At 43.2% G+C, this 22289-nt stretch overlaps 1 protein-coding gene across 2 annotated transcripts in view; it reads right to left on the bottom strand.

Moving 5' to 3' along the window:
- KCNH1 (potassium voltage-gated channel subfamily H member 1) overlaps positions 1-22289 on the bottom strand; it is a 335988-nt gene that overhangs the window by 112662 nt on the left and 201037 nt on the right. For both annotated transcript variants that reach the window (XM_077282323.1, XM_077282324.1), the window contains one exon: positions 7633-7829. In XM_077282323.1, the coding sequence (XP_077138438.1) occupies positions 7633-7829 (197 nt within the window). The remainder of the gene's footprint in view (positions 1-7632; positions 7830-22289) is intronic.

Below are 22289 nucleotides of genomic sequence, written 5' to 3'. Positions count from 1 at the left end.
TTCCTTCGTATTCCAGTATGCGCCAAGACCCCGCATCTCACCAAACTCCACAGGCTAATATCCACACGCAACCCAATATGCCGGCAGGTCATTATACTCTCGACAACCGCGCAGTGCCAGCTCCGCATGTAGCAGAGACTATACCCACCAAACCAGTTGCTGGACTAAATGCATATGCCTCTCCATACTTACCCACGTTTCAAGGCCAGAACGTCTCCACCCCTATGTACAACACCGCTCAGCCTACATTCGTGCATCCTAAGTCAGAAGGAACAGACATGTCCAACTTCGCAAGGTACATGATTCGCCGCGAACTTACTAAAACCGGTCTCACAAGGTTTGACGACCAACCTGAAAATTACAGAGGTTGGAAAAATGCCTTTAGAACCGTAACTAGTGACCTCGGCATCACTGCTGCCGAAGAGCTGGACCTGCTAATCAGATGGCTAGGACCACAATCCACCGAGCGTGTCAAGAGACTCAGGTCTGTACATATCAGTAATCCAACGGCTGGTCTCATGGCTGCATGGGAAAGACTAGAGAAAAACTTTGGCAGTCCAGAAGCCATAGAGGACGCACTGTTCAAGCGACTACAGAGTTTTCCAAAGATATCAAGCAAAGACAGTTCAAAGTTCCTGGAGCTCAGTGACTTGCTGTTAGAGCTCCATCTGGCCAAGGCAGACACCCACCTACCTGGCCTCAGCTATCTGGACACTGCTCGTGGAGTAAATCCCATTATCTCCAAGATACCGTACAATGTACAAGAAAAGTGGACTACACTAGGGTCAAAATACAAGAAAGACCATCAAGTGTCATTTCCTCCGTTCTCCTACCTCTGTGAGTTTATAACAGATGTGGCAGAGCGTAAGAACGACCCAAGCTTTTCCTACGAAGAATCCAGTGGCCCAGCTTCACCTCCTTCTAAATACGTGAGCGCACGCTCGAATGATAGAAGCCGCAGGGGTCCAGTGTCAGTGAAGAAGACGGATATTCTTCCCTTACCAACATCACCCCCAGACAAGAGTAACAAGGGTGAAAAGATAGAGAACCCAAATCGTGAGTGTCCCATCCACAAGAAGCCACATCCCTTAAAAAAGTGCATCGGCTTCAGGAAGAAACCGCTCCAAGAACGCAAGGAGCTTCTAAAGAAGTTCGGGGTATGCTACAGATGTTGTGCTTCTACTGAACACCTTGCTAAAGACTGTAAAACTACAATTAAGTGCATGGAGTGTGACAGTGAGGACCACGTACAAGCACTCCACCCATTCCGTCCTGACTCTACACTTACTCCTTCCCCCACCACGAGCCATGGCGGGGAGGACGCAGCTCAAACTGCAAGCCATACCACAATTTCTTCTTCATGCACAGAAGTCTGCAGAGAAGACCTCTGGGACAAGTCCTGTGCGAAGATTTGCCTGGTGAACGTATATCCCAACGGTCACCCAGAGAAAGCCGTGAAGGTGTACGTCCTTCTGGATGATCAGAGCAACCGATCACTTGCAAGGTCAGAACTCTTTGATATGTTTAACTTAAAGGGAAATGCCTACCCTTACACCTTAGGCACCTGCAGTGGTGTTACAGAGGTTTCTGGGAGAAGGGCCAGTGGTCTTACAGCGACATCTCTCGAGAACACCATCGAGATACCGTTACCTACACTGGTCGAGTGCAACCAGATTCCGTCCAATCGAGAAGAGATCCCAACGCCAGAGGCTGCTCTTCATCACCAACATCTCAAGAGGATAGCAAACAAGATACCAGCCCTCAACAACAATGCAGATATCCTGATTCTGCTGGGCAGAGACATTCTCCGGCTGCACAAGGTACGTCAGCAAATTAACGGACCACACGATGCACCATTTGCCCAATGCTTAGATCTAGGCTGGGTAATCATAGGCAATGTTTGCATACACAAGATGAAGAGACCTAACAACATCTCCTCTTACAAGACACACATCTTGTCAAATGGTCGCAGCACCCATTTCCAACCATGCCCACATCACTACTGGGTGAAAGAGAAAGTGAGCAACACCAACTGGCAACAGGAATCCTTCAACAACATGAACACGCACCAGCCCTGGGATGAAAACCTCAGGTCACCAGTGTTCGTTTCCACAAGTAATGACAACAAGTTGGCACCCACAAGGGAAGATAAAGAATTCATAAAGGTTATGGATAAAGAATTTGTTCAAGATGACTCCAACAGTTGGGTAGCTCCTTTACCCTTTCGTTTCCCAAGATCGAGGTTGCCGAACAACCTGCAGCAAGCAACTGCGAGGTTCTCATCCTTAAAGCGTACCCTAAAGAGGAAACCAGAGATGGAGAAGCATTTCATTGACTTTATGCAGAACATCTTTGACAGAAATCATGCTGAACCTGCGCCACCACTGAGGGAGGGAGAAGAATGTTGGTATCTTCCATCCTTTGGTGTCTATCACCCTCGCAAGCCTAATCAGATCAGAGTGGTGTTTGACTCCAGTGCTCAGTTTGAAGGCCTCTCTCTCAATAACCTGCTCCTAACTGGGCCCAACCTGAACAACAGCCTCCTTGGAGTATTGATCCGCTTCAGACAAGAACCTGTTGCCATAATGGCCGACATTCAGCAGATGTTTCATTGCTTCATTGTGAAAGAAGACAACAGAAACTATCTTAGGTTCCTATGGCACAAAGACAACAATGTCAACAATCAGGTCATAGACTACCGGATGAAGGTCCATGTCTTCGGCAACAGTCCTTCACCTGCTGTGGCGATCTATGGACTGAGACGGACAGCCCAGGAAGGTGAGAGAGAGTACGGATCCGATGCTTGGCAATTTGTAGAGAAGAACTTCTACGTGGACGATGGGCTCAAATCCTTGCCCACAAGTGAAGATGCAATTAACCTACTCTCCAGGACACAGGAAATGCTATCCACATCAAACCTCAGACTCCACAAGATTATCTCTAACAGTCAAGAGGTAATGAACGCGTTTCCATCTGAGGACCATGCCTCAAACCTAGAGGACCTCGACTTGGGTTCTGATGTTCCTCCAACACAGCGCAGCCTTGGTCTACTGTGGGATATCAAACGGGACACCTTCACCTTCCAAGTGTCACCCTATGACAAACCCTTTACCAAATGAGGAGTCCTATCTCTCATAAATAGCACCCTACTCGACTTGAACCAGTAGTCGATCATCTCAAGTTTCTAAGAGTGGGTGGACGTTTAAGTAAATCAAACCTATACGATAAGGAGCAGAACCCTATCATCATTCCAGGTCGACATCACGTCACTACTCTGTTGATTCGGCACTATCACGAACGAGTACAGCACCAAGGCAGACATCTTACTGAAGGTGCCATCAGGTCTGCTGGCTTGTGGATCATGGGAATGAAGAGGTGCGTCTCCTCAGTTCTCCATAGATGTGTCAAGTGTCGAAGGTTACGAGGAAAACACCAACATCAACAAATGGCGAACCTCCCAGCAGATCGACTAAGCATGGACCAACCGTTCTCATATGTTGGTGTAGACGTCTTCGGGCCATGGTCGGTTGTTACCAGGAAAACCCGTGGAGGAGCCGCGAACAGTAAGCGGTGGGCTGTCCTATTCACCTGTCTCAGTATCCGTGCAGTTCACATCGAGGTAATTGAATCTATGGATACCTCCAGCTTCATCAATGCCCTAAGAAGATTCTTTTCCATCCGGGGACCTGCCAAGCAACTCCGGTCCGACTGCGGCGCAAACTTTGTAGGAGCCTGCAAGGAACTGCAGTTTGACAACTTCTTGTCTGACAATGGATGCACTTGGGTATTCAATCCTCCACACTCTTCACACATGGGTGGATCTTGGGAACGCATGATTGGAGTTGCACGTAGGATCCTTGACTCCATGTTGCTGGACCATAAACTTCCCCTTACTCATGAAGTTCTGGTCACTTTCCTCGCAGAAGTGTTAGCCATAATAAATGCTAGACCTTTGGTTCCAGTGTCATCCGACCCCGATGCTCCAACGATCCTTACTCCAGCTACACTTCTTACACAGAAGACTGGAGCTGCTACAGTTCCGCCTGGGAATTTCGATAACAAGGACATTTACAAACGTCAGTGGAAGCAAGTACAACATCTGGCTAACGTGTTTTGGCATCGTTGAAAGACTGAATATTTGCACTTGCTTCAAAACCGTCACAAATGGCAGACGCCCAGTCCCAATCTCCAAGAAGGAGACCTTGTTCTCTTAAAGGACAAAGAGGCTCATCGTAATAACTGGCCAATGGGACTTATCACCAAGGTCCTACCCAGTGAGGATGGAAAGACTCGTAAGGTAGAAGTTAAGGTGACAAAAGGGGGCTCTACCCGAACCTTCTTCCGCCCGGTGACTGAACTCGTGCTGCTTCTACTAAAGGAAGACATCACATGAACTGAACGTTGCTCACGGCGGGGAGCATTCCTCCTCGTTCCCTAGTTTTATTGGATATTGACATTTTCCATTGGATTGAACTGTTAATATTCCCATTAGATTCTGGGTTGGTGGAAGAGTTGGCATGTTTGCGGCTTCCCCAATCTGAAGATGGGTTTTATATACTTGGACTTATCTTTCGCTGTGATCTACGGGTCGACGACAACAAGTTTGACTTAAAAATGTTTGATGTTTATTATTGCATGCATGTTTTCTTTCCTCTTGCCTTTTCAGGTTCGAACGACTTTGAAGAATTACGGACATCGTGAAATCCAAGGATTTCAGACGGGGAGTGTCATGTCTCACGACTTGAGAAATCATTTAATATTTGCATTGCTTGTGTTCAATCCTTTTTTCTAGGCAGAAGTTTGCCTTTCTCTGTATTTTGTCCCAACTCTCTCCCTGTAGTCTTGTGATGTATGTTTTTTCTCGCCCTTATTCTCCATTTTGTCATCATTCCTCCATCTGTATGCATCTTACTGCATGTCCTCTGTTGAATATTCCTTTTTACCTGCTACTTTCATCATAATACAAGAATTTCATTTAAAGCAACCCTCTTTTCCTGGAGTCTTCTTACATGAGATCGTGGCTGAGTTAAGCTGTCTGATTAAATCGGTATGAACGTGAGTACAGGTGAATACGGAAGCGCCTAAAAGTAGAGGTCTCTCCAAGCACTACTACGTTCTACATATCCATGAGTCAGAATAGAAACTTCTTAATGAAACCTCCTCATTTAGGTCTTTTTGGAGGAGTTTTTCTTTTTTCCTGAAGAACTTCTCAAAGTAGTTTTGGAAGAGGTTTTTTTTTTTTTAAAGCATTTTTTTGCAATTTTGCAACCTTTTGATTAGACTAGTGCCTAGTTTACAGCAGAGTCCACCATAATCTCCTTAAAAGAAACGACATGCTCTTCTTTTTCCACCAAACCTCTACAGGAACAAAAAACTAAATCCTCCAGGAGGTTTTTGAGGATTTTTGCATTTTTTGAGGAGCAATTGGAGAATTTCATCTGATTTTCCGCTCCAAAATTTTCTATGAAAATGAATAGGAAAAATGTTCCAAACATTTGTATAGCGGCTTTTGAAGAGGTTTTTGAACCAGATCAGCTTCAATATAAACTCTGTGTGAACATAGACTTACAAATTCTGCATCATGGCCATAGAGCTTAACAATCTGGCCTCGTATTATAGAAATGTCAGATAGCTGTAATGGTAGACTGAGAATTGTTAACTATTATTATTTCTACTATTTTATTTTACTTGTTTTTTATTGTTATTATTTTATTTGTTTGTTTATTAATATATTTTATTTTCCTGCTTTATTACCTCTACTGATGGGACCAGGATCTATAACATTTAGTTGGCATAAAATCCACATCCTCTTGGTAATTTCAGTAAAAATGACATCATGGAAATGTCAGAAATAACCGAACCCCCTGACCCGCTCTTGATTGACAGGCAGCTATGACATTTGAACTCGATGCCACCTATGACCATTTCAATCCCATCGTCCCACGCACAGCGCAAAGCTCCGATCCCATATGTTCTGTTGGTTCATTTGGGCTTTTAGGCATAAACCACAGCGAGGCCTCTGACTCACTCCCTAACTTCAAGCAGAAGCTCAGAATTGCTCTCTTGACGTCCTATTAGTGACAGAAATGACATATTTTTCTCCTTTGCTATCTAAAAATAACATAGAAGGAAAAAAAATTCTCACCCTTAAAACAATGAACAGAGGGGTTTTGTTTCAGACATATACACCAATGAGTCACAACAATGGTAAAAAAAAGAAATAGTCGCTTATGATTCCTTTTTTTAGACATCCAGTATGTAAAAAGCTTACGTAGAAATCCAAATATAAAAGTGTAAAAAACAATAGGTGAAAGAAAAAAATCTAAAAATAAAAAACGCTTGAAAATGGGAATTTTTGAGTTGTCCTCTTCCAAAATGATAGCGGCTGCCCATGTTGCTGTTTATAAGGGCATGTACTATAATAGTGGAGGTCCAAGACAAATAGAAGGCAATAAGAAAAGTAACTCCGAGTCCCAACCCCTCAGCACTGTTTGATAGTTTAGCACTTTTAACCTTAATTTTTAAAAATAAATACTGCCATCCAACGCCAAATAGTACGTATTTTTAATACCCGCACTGCATAGCCATATAATAGCCCCATAAACTGTTCAAATAGCAAAACTATGTAGTCAGCACAAAACTGTGCCATAAAATTGTAAACCATCCTTCGAGTTTGGTTCCTTGGGCAATAGTCCAGTTTGTCAACCCCTAAAATTAACCCCTAATGAAATCTAAGTTCTCCTGTCTTGGGGTGGGATTACATGAAGTAGCACCATCAGAGGACCCTGTCATGGTTTTTGTTATGGGGGGCCCCTTTGATCTATGTATTTCCATTGCAGTCTTTTTACAGCTCTCATAAAAGTGGAATCCACCATCGTTCCTTACGTTGTAAATCTGCCTAGTGTCTATTAAAGGTCTTTTTTGTGCCATTTTCATATTGATGCCTTTTGCTTCAATATCGAACTGGTGGGGGGTCCCGCAGGTCAAATGATTAAAAGAGCTTTCCAAATTGATTACTGGACATAGCGCCAAGTAGTGGCTATGCCTGGTACTGCAGTTTAGTTCTATTCATATGGAACTGAGCAGCAGTGGAGCTGTAATACAAGGACCGGCCGCTACAGAATTTACCGAGGACAACTTGGAGTACAGTAATGCGGCAAAGCCCTTCCTTAAACTGTGGACCCACCAATCAGACCGATGACTGGCACCATGCTGGTCTGCCCTTCTGCACCTCCCCTGTTTAGAAAATAAGGGCCTGTTATAATAAGTGAAGGAGCATTCCTAACAATCACCCAACAAAAGCGCAAAACACTTGTTCGTCAGGTGAGATGATCTTCAATGTCAACAGAACGATCATTCTGTGCACATGGAAGTGCAGTCGAGCAGTCTACACAGGACATTAAATGACAACTGATTGACTTACATGTAATTCAACGGCCTGTCTAAAAACAGCGAAAGATGTCATACAAGCAAAAGCAGAAAAACTCAGTCTACAAACATGAGTGATTCTACACAACTCCGAAATCCGCACAACGAGTCGAGGTCCTCCTCGTGCAGATGTGTTTGTGATAAAGAGTAATATAATGTCATCACAGTGATAAGTTCCAGAACATAATTTCTTGTTGCACTCACCCTTTTACGCAGGTTATAGGTAAGAATAAGGTTTCGGGAAAAGGAGTGGGAAAAGGCAGTGTAGAACTCCAGGACTTTCTGTAAGGCATCTCTCTTTATTACGTGAAGATCACAGTACGTCAGAGCTCTGACATTGGCACAAGATGGAGCCAGGGTGGTCTCTTTCCAGAAAATGTCTCCAAACACATCACCTTTACCTGCAACAACAACAAAAGTGTTCTTCAAAACCTGATCGCCAATACATACCGATGGTAAAAAGGAAAAAATACTTATCGGCTCTCCCAAGGTTAGGTATAATTCCTGGATCCCAAAATATAGGGAGCGATGCGTAGATAATAGAAAACCCAGCTGGTTACTGGGTGAAGTAGTACCAATTTGAAGTGGAAATCCAGCAATCCCAAAGAAGGAATTTACAAGTCATATTTATTCCATATTCTTTAAGAAAAAATATATAGTGAAAAATAGAAAATAGTGAAAAAACAGAGTGGATAAAATCATGTGGATGATGCGTTTCGAACCGCTGTGCTATGATTAAGAACCAATGCGGTTGGAAACTCATCACTCAGCCTCATGATTTTGTCCACTATTTTTTTCACAATGTTTTTAAAGAACATGGAATAAATATGACTTTTAAATTCCTTCTTGGTGATTGCTAAATTTCTACTTCAAATTGGTACATACCGGTGGTGGCCATATTGTAACTCTATGTAAAGTCTAGTTCTTGTGTAGCGAAACATCAGCAATTGGTGATAAAGGTCCACTTCCCCCATCCACCTCATCTAACCAATTAAGTGCCAAGGTTGCTGTTCACCAAAGCATCTAGGGAACTTGCACTAATCAAAGAATCGCAGCAGTTTCTGGTGGTCCATCTGAAATCTAAGGCGTGTGGTCAGCTTAAATTAAGTTCTTTGAAATTTGAAGTTTTGTGTGAGAGACTTGGGGAAATCTAGGGACTGATATGAATGAGGAGATCTCTGTAGAAGTATGATGGAGCTTTCTAAAGGGGTTGTCCCGTCTGGGAAATTTATGACATATCAACAAAATGTACCATTAATGTCCGATAGATGAGGGTTCCCAGCACTGGAACCTGCAGATTTCTTGACAATTGGGTCCTGTTGTGTGATGTCATTGATGGAGAAGTGGTCAGACAAGAGTGGCTTTCACCATTAATTTGTGTAGGAGCTCTGCAAACGTGCTCAGCAATTTGGCTTCTTGAATACTTAAATGGATTTTCCAGCACCTTTGTATTGATGACCTATCTATAACATCAGATCAGTGGGGCACCCAGAACCCCTGCCGATTCACTGTCCCGGTGCCGGCTGAATGTGATCAGTTGCGGAACGGAACAGCACTGCTCCGTCAACTGTATAGTGGCTGCAGCAGGGAACATATACGGGCGGATGTGCAGTACCCAGCCGGGCGACTATAAACAGTTGACGCACTGTGTTGTACAGCTCCGGAACTGATCACATCCTGCCGCTGACGACACCAGGAACAGCTAATGCCAGAAGTCGCACCCCCACCGATCAGATATTGATGACGTATACTAAGGATAGCCCATCATTTTAAAAGTAATGGACAACCCCTTTAAATTCCTAGAGGAGCATTGCGTGGTTTATAAGTCTTCTTAAGTGGACTTGGTACTCTCCACAAGGAGATAATTTACCCCTTAGATCTGCTATCAGTGTCCTTTTATTTAGATAAATCTGTTCTACTGCTTTGCACTGATGAGGGGCAAACACCCCGAAACATGTGTCTGCAAATGCAGTTTCTGGTTTGGCTTCTTATCCCAAGTCATGTGGGATTGCTACTTCCAATAGTTGGCGCTAGAGTTCCTGACCTACTCCTCTCTGAAGAAGCTACTTGCATATTGCAGCTCCCATAGAAATTGTCACCTCTCTGGATTTAATGCTGATATGTCATAACTGTTCCAGGTGGGAATACACCCTTAAGGGCCAGAAAGTGATAATTAGGAACATTCTGTAATGCTTTTTGATAAGTAGGAGCCAGAGAATAGATTCTTAAAAAGTCACTATCCCCCTGAGTGCACTTAAGTCAATCATTACTTCTGAGCGACAGTCACAAGTTATTGCATTGATTTGTATCGATCGTTACTGTGGATGTGATGGGTTTGGATCGCCTAATAGTTGCATCCATCTGTCATTGCTGCATCAAAAACACATTAACTTGCAAACATTGTGCATTTCTAATGCAAAAAAAAACCTCCACTAACACAAACAAATATTTCCTTGCTATGGAAACACTCAGCTCTCAGTGATGGTTTGACGACATCTGAGACTTCGTCCTTTTTTATTAAGAATACATAAATTAATTATCGTCTTCTGCTTTATAAATGTTTGTTTAAACATCTGACGTTATTTGCTGACTGGAAGGCACAGATGTAATGAATGGTATTTACCGTATAATGACAAGTAACGTCCTAATCAGCATTAGCACTCGTGTCAACCGCGGCGGGTTTTACATGAGAGCTGTGTACGCTTCAAGACGAGCAGCTGGACAGGAGTGTTTCATGTCAGCCACGCAGAAGCGCCTTTCAGAAGCTGCATCATTTGTCCTGCATGTCAGGGATGATGACAGCTCTGTAGTTGTCAGATCCATGATTATTATTAAAAAAAGTATGCAAAAAATATATATAAAAAAAATAACACATGCACTGTGTCAGGTAGACAGGTGTGTGTTTAAATTTCAAGATTTGTGGAGATTTTTCTTTTAATTTTATAAAGAAAAAAATTATGGCATTCTCGTCTCACAAGCCAGGAAGTACATTTACTGTGACCCACAAGCCTTGGTTTCAGGATTTTAGTTTGGTAGCAAAATTAGGACAGGGGGGTATAAAACTGCCTACGGTCATGGTGGTAACTCCCGCACGTTTCCAGCACTGTGCTCACTTCATTCACCGCTGTGCTACTTCCTGTGTCAGGCCGCCTTGCTGAGCACCTCATACAGTACTTCCAACACTGCTGCATATTCCTGCTGTCTCCGCTTAACTAGAGAGACGCGGCCAGATCCTGCAGGAATTTAACCCTGCTGTGTCCTGCGGGGTTTGGTTTCCCCAGCCTATCTCCAGCCATCAGAGTATATAATAGTCTGCTTCTCCTCCTGTTCCCTGCCTAAACTTAGGTTCCTGTACATCTCCAGCAGTCAGTCTAGTGTTTTTGTCTCGTCTCTCCAGTTTCTGACCTGGCTCGTTTAACCGTTCTGTCTGACTTCTGCTCTCCTGACCTCAGCTTAGTTTTGTAAACCTGTGCTGCCTGCCCCGACCTTGAACCATCTGACTACGCTTCTGTCTTTGCCCTTCCATGTGCCGCTTTCCTGCTTTGAGTCACCCGCTGGAGGTTTGGGGTCTGCCCTGGAGTAACACCTGGTTACTACCTGCAGCCAAGCCAATCCTCACCACCAGAGGCTCTAGCAAAAACCAGGTAGTCACTTAGTCACGACCCTCCAGGGTACACCCACCCTTGGCGCAGTGGTCCTCACACACCACCGTCACGCTCCTTGTTTACAGTTTGTGAATAATTTAAATAAAAATGCTTTTTATTAAGGTGCTGTAAATGCAGAATGTCACAGATTCACAGGTACACTGACTCTGCAGGTCCAGCACTTCCCCATCACTTGAATCTCTGGATCTTTATTCGCAGACCTACACTATCACTCCCAGTTTAAATGTGTTTCAACACTGCAGTACTACACCACAATATCAGATTAGGCCTTTTTCTATACCTATGTGGAACGAACTGTCCCTTTGACTTCTACACTGTAAAAGACTAAAATGGTGCTGATTTGCCGGCACTCATCTTTTACAGTGGCTGTGATAGCCCCCCTGATTGGCAGCGCTACTACCAATGTAATGTGATATCTGCAGGACATTATTGCTGCACCTGACGTCTTTAACCCCCTGTCTGAGTCTTTAGCTGTGTGTGAAATGGTACCAGGCGAATCGAATAGCAAAGTGTTCAAATTCATGGGCACCTGACAAATTAATGAAATTCGATTCTCCTTTGATCAATACGCTCACCTCCAGAGGATACATTGTAGTTAGCTCAAACTTATTTATATAGGTTTTAGGGAAAATTCTGTTTATTTTGTCATCATATCTTCAAAGTAGTCAAGGCTCTATTTTTCTGATACAGAGCTCCAAATCCTCTGCAGAGGCGGATTTAGGACTCCAGATAAATATAAATCTCTGATTGCTTTAAAGGTGTGTTCATGAGTTTGTTCATCTGTGTCACGGTCCATACTGATTCATATATGGACTCTATTTATTCCAGGGATGTGATTGTGTTGTTTCATATTGCTTTTAAATATTTTTAATCATCTTGGGTGTTTTTGTCTGTCCTCAATAAAGTATTTTGATATTTTTTTCTCATCAGGAGTGCGCTATGTTCATGCATTGACTTTTTCTCCCCTTTTTTGATTGCTTTAAATATTCACGATGTTATAGAGCCGCTGTGTATAGAGTAAATGAATAGTCTTCACGAGCTTGCAGTAAAAGTCACAGCATAAATTAAACATCAGCAGCCAGTGCACCCTCTGCTGTTGTGACGCATCATGCGGTAAGGTAGATAGCTGGAGCTAGGAGGATAGTATGTCTGCAGACACATCCTAGAGCAGAGAGCTGACAGTACAGGAGGCTCTGCCCCGTATTTGTCCTCCCACCACCCTTCTGCCCTTCTGATAAATCAAGGTAGTAATGTGTGCATCTGTGTGTAATGTGTATATGTGTGTGTAATGTGTATATGAGGGAATAATGTGTATATGAGGGAATAATGTGTATATGAGGGAATAATGTGTATACAGTATGTATGCATAGTGTGTAATGTGTATATGAATGTATATGTATGCTTATATATATATATATATATATATATATATATATATATATATATATATATATATATATATATATATATACACACATACTGCTCAAAAAAATATAGGGAACACTAAAATCCCACATCCTAGATATCACTGAATGAAATATTCCAGTTGTAAATCTTTATTCATTACATACTGGAATGCGTTGAGAACAGTAAAACCTAAAAATTATCAATGTAAATCACAACTAATATCCCACGGAGGTCTGGAGATGGAATGATGCTCAAAATCAAAGTGGAAAATCAAATTGCAGGCTGATCCAACTTCAGTGGAAATACCTCAAGACAATGAAATGATGCTCAGTAGTGTGTGTGGCCTTCACGTGCCTGTATGATCTCCCTACAATGCCTGGGCATGCTCCTGATGAGGCGGCGAATGGTCTCCTGAGGGATCTCCTCCCAGACCTGGACTAAAGCATCCGCCAACTCCTGGACAGTCTGTGGTGCAACATGACGTTGGTGGATGGTGCGAGACATGGTGTCCCAGATGTGTTCAATCGGATTCAGGTCTGGGGAATGGGCGGACCAGTCCATAGCTTCAATGACTTCATCTTACAGGAACTGCTGACACACTCCAGCCACATGAGGTCTGGCATTGTCCAGCATTAGGAGGAACCCAGGGCCAACCGCACCAGCATATGGTCTCACAAGGGGTCTGAGGATCTCATCTCGGTACCTAACGGCAGTCAGGCTACCTCTGGCGAGCACATGGAGGGCTGTGCGGCCCTCCAAAGAAATGCCACGCCACACCATTACTGACCCACTGCCAAACCGGTCATGCTGAAGGATATTGCAGGCAGAAGATCGCTCTCCATGGCTTCTCCAGACTCTGTCACGTCTGTCACATGTGCTCAGTGTGAACCTGCTTTCATCTGTGAAGAGCACAGGGCACCAGTTGCGAATTTGCCAATCCAGGTGCTCTGTGGCAAATGCCAAGCGTCCTGCATGGTGTTGGACTGTGAGTACAACCCCCATCTGTGGACGTCGTGCACTCAGATCATCCTCATGGAGTCGGTTTCTAACCATTTGTACAGACACATGCACATTTGTGGCCTGCTGGAGGTCATTTTGCAGGGCTCTGGCAGTGCTCCTCCTGTTCCTCCTTGCACAAAGGCTGAGGTATCGGTCCTGCTGCTCGGTTGTTGCCCTCCTATGGCCCCTCCACGTCTCCTGGTGTACTGGCCTGTCTCCTCGTAGCGCCACCAGCCTCTGAACACTACACTGACAGACACAGCAAACCTTCTTGCCACAGCTCACATTGATTTGCCTTCCTGGATGAGCTGCACTACCTGAGCCACTTGTGTGGGTTGTAGAGTCCGTCTCCTGCTACCATGAGTGTGAAAGCACAACCAACATTCAAAAGTGACCAAAACATCAGCCAGAAAGCATTGGTACTGAGATGTGGTCTGTGATCCCCACCTGCAGAACCACTCCTTTATTGAGGGTGTCTTGATAATTGCCAAGAATCAGCATGTGAAATTGATTGTCAATCAGTGTTGCCTCCTAAGTGGACAGTTTGATTTCACAGAAGTTTGATTTACTTGAAGTTAGATTCTGTTGTTTAAGAGTTCCTTTTATTTTTTTGAGCAGTATATATATATATATATATATATATATATATATATATAATGTGTATATGTGTGAGTGATATGTATATCCATGAGTGTCAAAGATCGTTGCTGGGGGGGGGGTCACGCTCAACTACCACGCCATTACCTTTTGTCATGAACAGCCCTCTTCTGCACCCTATAGGTAGGACAATTCTGCAATTGACCAATGATTAACGGAGGAGGCTGAAGCTATTTCTACTACTGAGCCAATTGTTGGGGAACTCACAGTGACTGTATTGTATCTATACAACCGATTACAACGCATGGAATATATATATATAAATATATATATATATACCTTGGTACAGTCACTGCCAACTCCACAATAACCCAAGAAAGATTATTAGCTGCTACCACCAATCATTTTACAGGCTGATTGGATACATGTTACAGGTAGCATATGGCTTCAGGGGTGCGGTTTACAGAACAAGAGGAGCAGAACTATTACATTTTATATATTGAATCTGGAAAGTAGGCAGTGTTTATAAAAATATACAAAAGATTTTACAAAGGGGACAAAACATTTACATAACATTTCATAAAAAAATGGATTAATAGAATAAAATGACTAAACACTGGTCACAGCAATGGCTCAAAGCTTAGCGGACGCAAGCAATCTGATTGAGAAATGGACAGACCTTTCACAGTGAGCTACATCTTCCTAATTACTGACAATGATCCAGACCCAACAACTACTTCTTATAAGTTATTATGTGTAATGTGTGTATGCACTGCAAAGGGACTTTATGCAGTTAGTATCTACCCTTGCTGCATGTGACATTTTTGCACCTGGGGGGCTGTTGTGAATTTACTTTTTGGCTCCCTCTAGTGGCTACTAGTGATTTGACTCTGGGTTTGTCAGTCATTCCTTTTATGCTCACCTGGGTCGTTAGGTCAGGGGTGTTGCTATATAAGCTCCCTGGACCTTCAGTTCAATGCCTGGCAACGTTGATATCAGAGCTAATCTGTAGTGCTCTTGTCTACTGATCCTGGTTCCTGCTTGATTATGCTAAGTCTGCTTTTTTGCTTTTTGCAATTCGTTATTGTTTGCATTTTTTGTCCAGCTTGTATATTATCTGTATCCTGACCTTGCTGGAAGCTCTAGGGCGGCTGGTGTTCTCCCCCCGGGCCGTTAGACGGTTCAGGGGTTCTTGAATCTCTAGCGTGGATTTTTGATAGGGTTTTTGTTGACCATATAAGTTATCTTACTATATTCTGCTATTAGTAAGTGGGCCTCTCTGTGCTAAACCTAGTTCATCTCTGTGTTTGTCATTTCCTCTTACCTCACCGTTATTATTTGTGGGGGGCTTGTATCCTACTTTTGGGGTCCTTTCTCTGGAGGCAAGAGAGGTCTTTGTTTTCCTCTTCTAGGGGTAGTTAGCTCTCCGGCTGGCGCGAGACATCTAGCGACCAACGTAGGCATGTTCCCCGGCTACTTCTAGGGTTGGCGTTAGGAGTAGATATATGGTCAACCCAGTTACCACTGCCCTATGAGCTGGATTTTTGTACTTTGCAGACTTGCTGATATCTCTGAGACCCTCGCCATTGGGGTCACAACAGGGGGCATAACTAAATATCTCCAGGCCTCATCATATGTAGGTGTAGCTTCATACACAGTTTGATACGCTTTCTTTTCACTCTATGAAACAAACGATTGTTTGTCTGATGGGTCCATGTGATGGTGAAGAAATGACCTGCCCTCGGCAATTACATTATCCTGCCAGCTACACATACATTAGCACTTGAAATTATCTAACACAGGAAGCAGTAAAATTATAAGAGTCTTTTAAGAAGTGCATAAAACAGAGCCATCATCAGGGATGGCCACACTTATCACAGCTGGCGGAACAGTCCAGTGCGATAATTACCATTACTTTTCTCCAGCTTACTCCCCATGTGAGAGCGGTCTCCACAAATAGCAATGTACCCCCAATGGTTATATCAAAAAGAGGACTGCAAGCCCCCACAGCCCACATGTTTGGAAGCTTTGCCATACTCTGTGCAAGGGAACTACAGTTCACCGAATACCAAGGTGGCCCCGATGGCACAAAAATATTGGCTGCACAATACCAAATTTATAGTGCTATACTATTTACACCGATTAACTCTTTCAGGACTTGGTGATTTATTTAGTTTAGGCGCTTCCATTTTTTCCTTCTCTTATTTCAAGAACTATAATTTTTACATTTTTCAAGAGCTTGTTTTATGCGGCACATGTTGTAGTCTTCCATGACACCATTCATTTTATTATCTAACATACTAAAAAATGGGAAAACAATTTAATGGGAGGGATGAAATGCTGAAAAAAAAATGCAAATCTGCCATTGTTTTGTTTTCTTTTGTTATTATGGTGTTCGTTCTGCATTAAAAATTATTTTCCGGGTCAGAACAATTACGAGCCGGCGGTACCAAACTTAAACCAAGTCTTTTTTTCATACTTTAGTGGTTAAAAAATTCAAAACCTTGTAAAAGTAATGCGGTTCCGAGACCCGTAACTTTTTTTTATTTTTCTATTAATGGACCCATTTGAGGATTTATTTTTGTGTGTGCTGAACTTTAGTTTTTATTGCTATCATTTTGGAGTACATATGACATTTTAATAGCTTTTTAATGATTTTTTGTGTGGGGAGATGTGGCGAGCAAAAAACAGCAAATCTGAAGCCTCAATTTTAAATGTACCATAATTTAATATTTCGATAGGTTACACTTTTACGGACATGATACAAAATATGTTTATTTAAAAAAATAATAATTTATTTCTTTTTCAGTGAGTAACGGTGAAGTGGGGGTGATTTAAACTTTTTTTTCTTCACATTTTTAAACATTTTTTAAACTTTATTTTAATTTTTTAGACATCCTGAACCTGTGATCATTTCAGCACTCATGATATATTCTGCAATACTATAACATTTAGTGTAGTTAAAATTCTTCTCTGAACCTCAGTCCGAGGCTATGATTTCAGCTATGCGGGCCTTCGGCTCCCATGAAAACTCTTTGGATCTCTGCAATTGTGTTGCGGGGGGCCACCTGCACCAGAAGCCACCTGCTCTTGAGATTGCTCTGGGTCCCTGAATATGGGACCCACATCTAACATATATTATTGCATCCTGTGGAACGTGGTAATTAGGGACAATATTACAGATTTTGCATTGAATTCCAAGAGTATGAAGTTATGTCACTGCAGAAGGACAAGGGTGTGTGGCTTAAAGGGAACCTGTCACCCCGTTTTTTGAAGATGAGCTAAAAATAGCGTTAAATAGGGGCAGAGCTGGGCGTTACATTAGTGTCTTTGTGTGCCTTTATTACCCACCTATGCTGCCGAAATACCTTTGTAAAGTCGCCGTTTTCTGCTGTCACTCACGCTGGTCTGGTCCTATGGGCGTGGTGACAGCGCTGTTTCTCCCCCAGAATCCTGCTCATCATTCCGTTGGTGGCGTAGTGGCCGCCGCGATCTCCATCTGCGCACATGCGGAATCCCGCGGCCATTTTTCCTGAAGCCCCGGGCAGCAGAGCGCTCCATCTGCGCACGCGCGGCCACAGGAAAGATGGCCGCGCCCACCGGTAAACGGCTGAATGGCGCAGATCGCGCTCTTTTTCATCTCCTGGGCAGTGGATTCGCCTTTTGGACATGCGCACACCACTACGCCACCAACGGAATGATGAGCAGAATTCTGAGGGAGAAACAGCGCTGTCACCACGCCCATAGGACCAGACCAGCATGAGTGACAGCAGAAAACGGCGACTTTACAAAGGTATTTCGGCAGCATAGGTGGGTAATAAAGGCACACAAAGACACTAATGTAACGCCCAGCTCTGCCCCTATTTAACGCTATTTTTAGCTCATCTTCAAAAAACGGGGTGACAGGTTCCCTTTAACCGAGGGTGAGGTATTTAGCAGTTCTTAGCTCATATTGCAGGAAAAACAAAGGGGAGAGGCTCCTGCTGCAGCCAGACGTCTGACAGCAAACACCAGTTTGGAGGAGGGAAGGGGGAGTTGCAGAGAACCCTGAATAATTTCTATATATATTTATATATTTCTCCATTTTCATTCCATTATGTGGATCAAAAAGAAAGGAGTAGATTATAAAAGAAGAATTGCTGAGATATATTAAAATTGTGTATATTCCATATTTAGTGTTTTATATATATATATATATATATATATATATATATATATACATACACATATATATATATATATATATATATATATATATATATATATATATATATATATATATATAAAATCTTGAAGCAAAAACAATAAACAACAAAACTGCCTCATCTTAGGAAGCTTTGATATGACAGTCCCCATGGAACGGTATACAGGCTGCACTGCTTACTCGGCAGATCCTGTATGCCAGTTGTATGCATTAATATAAAACTGCTCACTTATTGACTTCTCCATGACAAATGACGTGTCACCAGAAATGTTAACGTTACGATAAGGCTGAAATGTGTCTATGACCAGAATGTATATTCTAATACGAAAAATTCTAAAAAAACCCACTAAACATCAGTAAATTTCTATATGCAATGTAAACAATATGATTTATGAGAGTTTACAATACAGATACTATAAGACATTAGAGTTTATTACAGTAAGATACTCTGTGGGCTGTGGGTGGTGAGGCGGATCATGGCAATTCTAGTATGTAATCTAATATCACAGCCTATAAAAGCCGACAACTATTCCTCCTGACACCCCATACAGATGCATGTTCGGCTTGGCCAATAACTAACCTACGGACACCCCATACAGATGCATGTTCGGCTTGGCCAATAACTAACCTACGGACACCCCATACAGATGCATGTTCGGCTTGGCCAATAACTAACCTACGGACACTCCATACAGATGCATGTTCGGCTTGGCCAATAACTAACCTACGGACACCCCATACAGATGCATGTTCGGCTTGGCCAATAACTAATCTACGGACACCCCATACAGATGCATGTTTGATTTGGCCAATAACTAACCTGCAGACACTCAATACAGATGCATGTTCGGCTTGGCCAATGACTAACCTACGGACACCCCATACAGATGCATGTTCGGCTTGGCCAATAACTAACCTATGGACACTCCATACAGATGCATGTTCGGCTTGGCCAATAACTAACCTACGGACACCCCATACAGATGCATGTTCGGCTTGGCCAATAACTAACCTACGGACACCCCATACAGATGCATGTTCGGCTTGGCCAATAACTAACCTACGGACACTCCATACAGATGCATGTTCGGCTTGGCCAATAACTAACCTACGGACACCCCATACAGATGCATGTTCGGCTTGGCCAATAACTAACCTACGGACACCCCATACAGATGCATGTTTGATTTGGCCAATAACTAACCTGCGGACACTCCATACAGATGCATGTTCGGCTTGGCCAATAACTAACCTACGGACACCCCATACAGATGCATGTTCGGCTTGGCCAATAACTAACCTGTTGTGAAATTGGATTTTGGGCTCCCCCGGTGGCCACTGGTGGAATTGAACTTGTGTGCATCATCCCCTCTGTTCACCTGTTCCCATCAGGATGTGGGAGTCGCTATTTAACCTTGCTCCTCTGTCACTTCCATGCCGGTCAACATTGTAATCAGAAGCCTTTCTGTGCATGTTCCTGCTACCAGACAACTTCCAGCTAAGTCGGACTTTTGTCCTTGTTTGTTTTTTGCATTTTGTTCCAGTTCACAGCTGCAGTTTCGTTTCTGTGTCTGGAAAGCTCTTGTGATCTGAAATTGCCACTCTGATGTTATGAGTTAATACTAGAGTCTTAAAGTAATTTCAGGATGGTGTTTTGATAGGGTTTTCGCTGACCATGAAAGTACCCTTTCTGTCTTCCTGCTATCTAGTAAGCGGACCTCGATTTTGCTAAACCTATTTTCATACTACGTTTGTCATTTTCATCTAAAATCACCGCCAATATATGTGGGGGCCTCTGTCTGCCTTTCGGGGAAATTTCTCTAGAGGTGAGCCAGGACTGTATTTTCCTCTGCCAGGATTAGTTAGTCCTCCGGCTGGCGCTGAGCGTCTAGGGATAAAACGCAGGCACGCTACCCGGCTACTGTTAGTTGTGCGGCAGGTTTAGTTCATGGTCAGTTTAAGTTTCCATCCTTCCAAGAGCTAGTTCTTATGTATGCTGGGCTATGTTCTCTTGCCATTGAGAACCACAACAGTTTGACCGGCCCACAAAGGGTTAAATTAATTGGCAGAGAAAGGAGAGAAAAAAGAAGTCTGCTGAAAATTTTTTTTTTTTTTTTTTTCCTTCAGTTCTGAGTGTGCTTTCAATTGAATCACTTGCAAGTCTGCCTATATTGCAGCCTTCCTCTCTCTCTCTCCTTCTAATCCTGGAATGGCTCTGTGTTCACCTGTTTAAAATGGATATTCAGAGTTTAGCTGCAGGTTTGAATAATCTCACCACGAAAGTTCAAAATTTACAAGATTTTGTTGTTCATGTTCCTATATCTGAACCTAGAATTCCTTTGCCTGAATTTTTCTCGGGGAATAGATCTTGCTTTCAAAATTTCAAAAATAATTGCAAGTTGTTTTTGTCCCTGAAATCTCGCTCTGCTGGAGATCCTGCACAGCAGGTCAGGATTGTGATTTCCTTGCTCCGGGGCAACCCTCAAGATTGGGCTTTTGCATTGGCTCCAGGGGATCCTGCGTTGCTCAATGTGGATGCGTTTTTTCTGGCCTTGGGGTTGCTTTATGAGGAACCTCATTTAGAGCTTCAGGCGGAAAAAGCCTTGATGTCCCTATCTCAGGGGCAAGATGAAGTTGAAATATACTGCCAAAAATTCCGTAAATGGTCTGTGCTTACTCAGTGGAATGAGTGCGCCCTGGCGGCGAATTTCAGAGAGGGTCTCTCTGATGCCATTAAGGATGTTATGGTGGGGTTCCCTGTGCCTGCGGGTCTGAATGAGTCCATGACAATGGCTATCCAGATCGATAGACGTCTGCGGGAGCGCAAACCTGTGCACCATTTGGCGGTGTCTACTGAGAAGACGCCAGAGAATATGCAATGTGATAGAATTCTGTCCAGAAGCGAACGGCAGAATTTTAGACGAAAAAATGGGTTGTGCTTTTATTGTGGTGATTCAACTCATGTTATATCAGCATGCTCTAAGCGTACTAAGAAGCTTGATAAGTCAGTTTCAATTGGCACTTTACAGTCTAAGTTTATTCTATCTGTGACCCTGATTTGTTCTTTATCATCTATTACCGCGGATGCCTATGTCGACTCTGGCGCCGCTTTGAGTCTTATGGATTGGTCCTTTGCCAAACGCTGTGGGTATGATTTAGAGCCTCTTGGAACTCCTATACCTCTGAAGGGGATTGACTCCACCCCATTGGCTAGTAATAAACCACAATACTGGACACAAGTAACTATGCGAATTAATCCGGATCATCAGGAGATTATTCGCTTTCTTGTGCTGTATAATCTACATGATGTGTTGGTGCTTGGATTGCCATGGCTGCAATCTCATAACCCAGTCCTCGACTGGAAAGCTATGTCTGTGTTAAGCTGGGGATGTAAGGGGATGCATGGGGACGTACCTTTGGTTTCCATTTCGTCATCTATTCCCTCTGAGATTCCTGAATTCTTGTCTGACTATCGTGACGTTTTTGAAGAACCTAAGCTTGGTTCATTACCTCCGCACCGGGAGTGCGATTGTGCCATAGATTTGATTCCGGGTAGTAAATACCCTAAGGGTCGTTTATTTAATCTGTCTGTGCCTGAACATGCTGCTATGCGAGAATATATAAAGGAGTCCTTGGAAAAGGGACATATTCGTCCTTCGTCATCTCCCTTAGGAGCCGGTTTTTTCTTTGTGTCTAAGAAAGACGGCTCTTTGAGGCCGTGTATTGATTATCGGCTTTTGAATAAAATCACGGTTAAATATCAATATCCGTTGCCACTGCTGACTGATTTGTTTGCTCGCATAAAGGGGGCCAAGTGGTTCTCTAAGATTGATCTCCGTGGGGCGTATAATTTGGTGCGAATCAAGCAGGGGGATGAGTGGAAAACCGCATTTAATACGCCCGAGGGCCACTTTGAGTATTTGGTGATGCCTTTTGGCCTTTCAAATGCCCCTTCAGTCTTTCAGTCCTTTATGCATGACATTTTCCGT

This window comes from Ranitomeya variabilis, chromosome 2 (genome assembly GCF_051348905.1).
Source record: "Ranitomeya variabilis isolate aRanVar5 chromosome 2, aRanVar5.hap1, whole genome shotgun sequence".
Classification (NCBI taxonomy): Eukaryota; Metazoa; Chordata; class Amphibia; order Anura; family Dendrobatidae; genus Ranitomeya; species Ranitomeya variabilis.
This window is presented reverse-complemented; position numbering and strand designations above follow the sequence as displayed.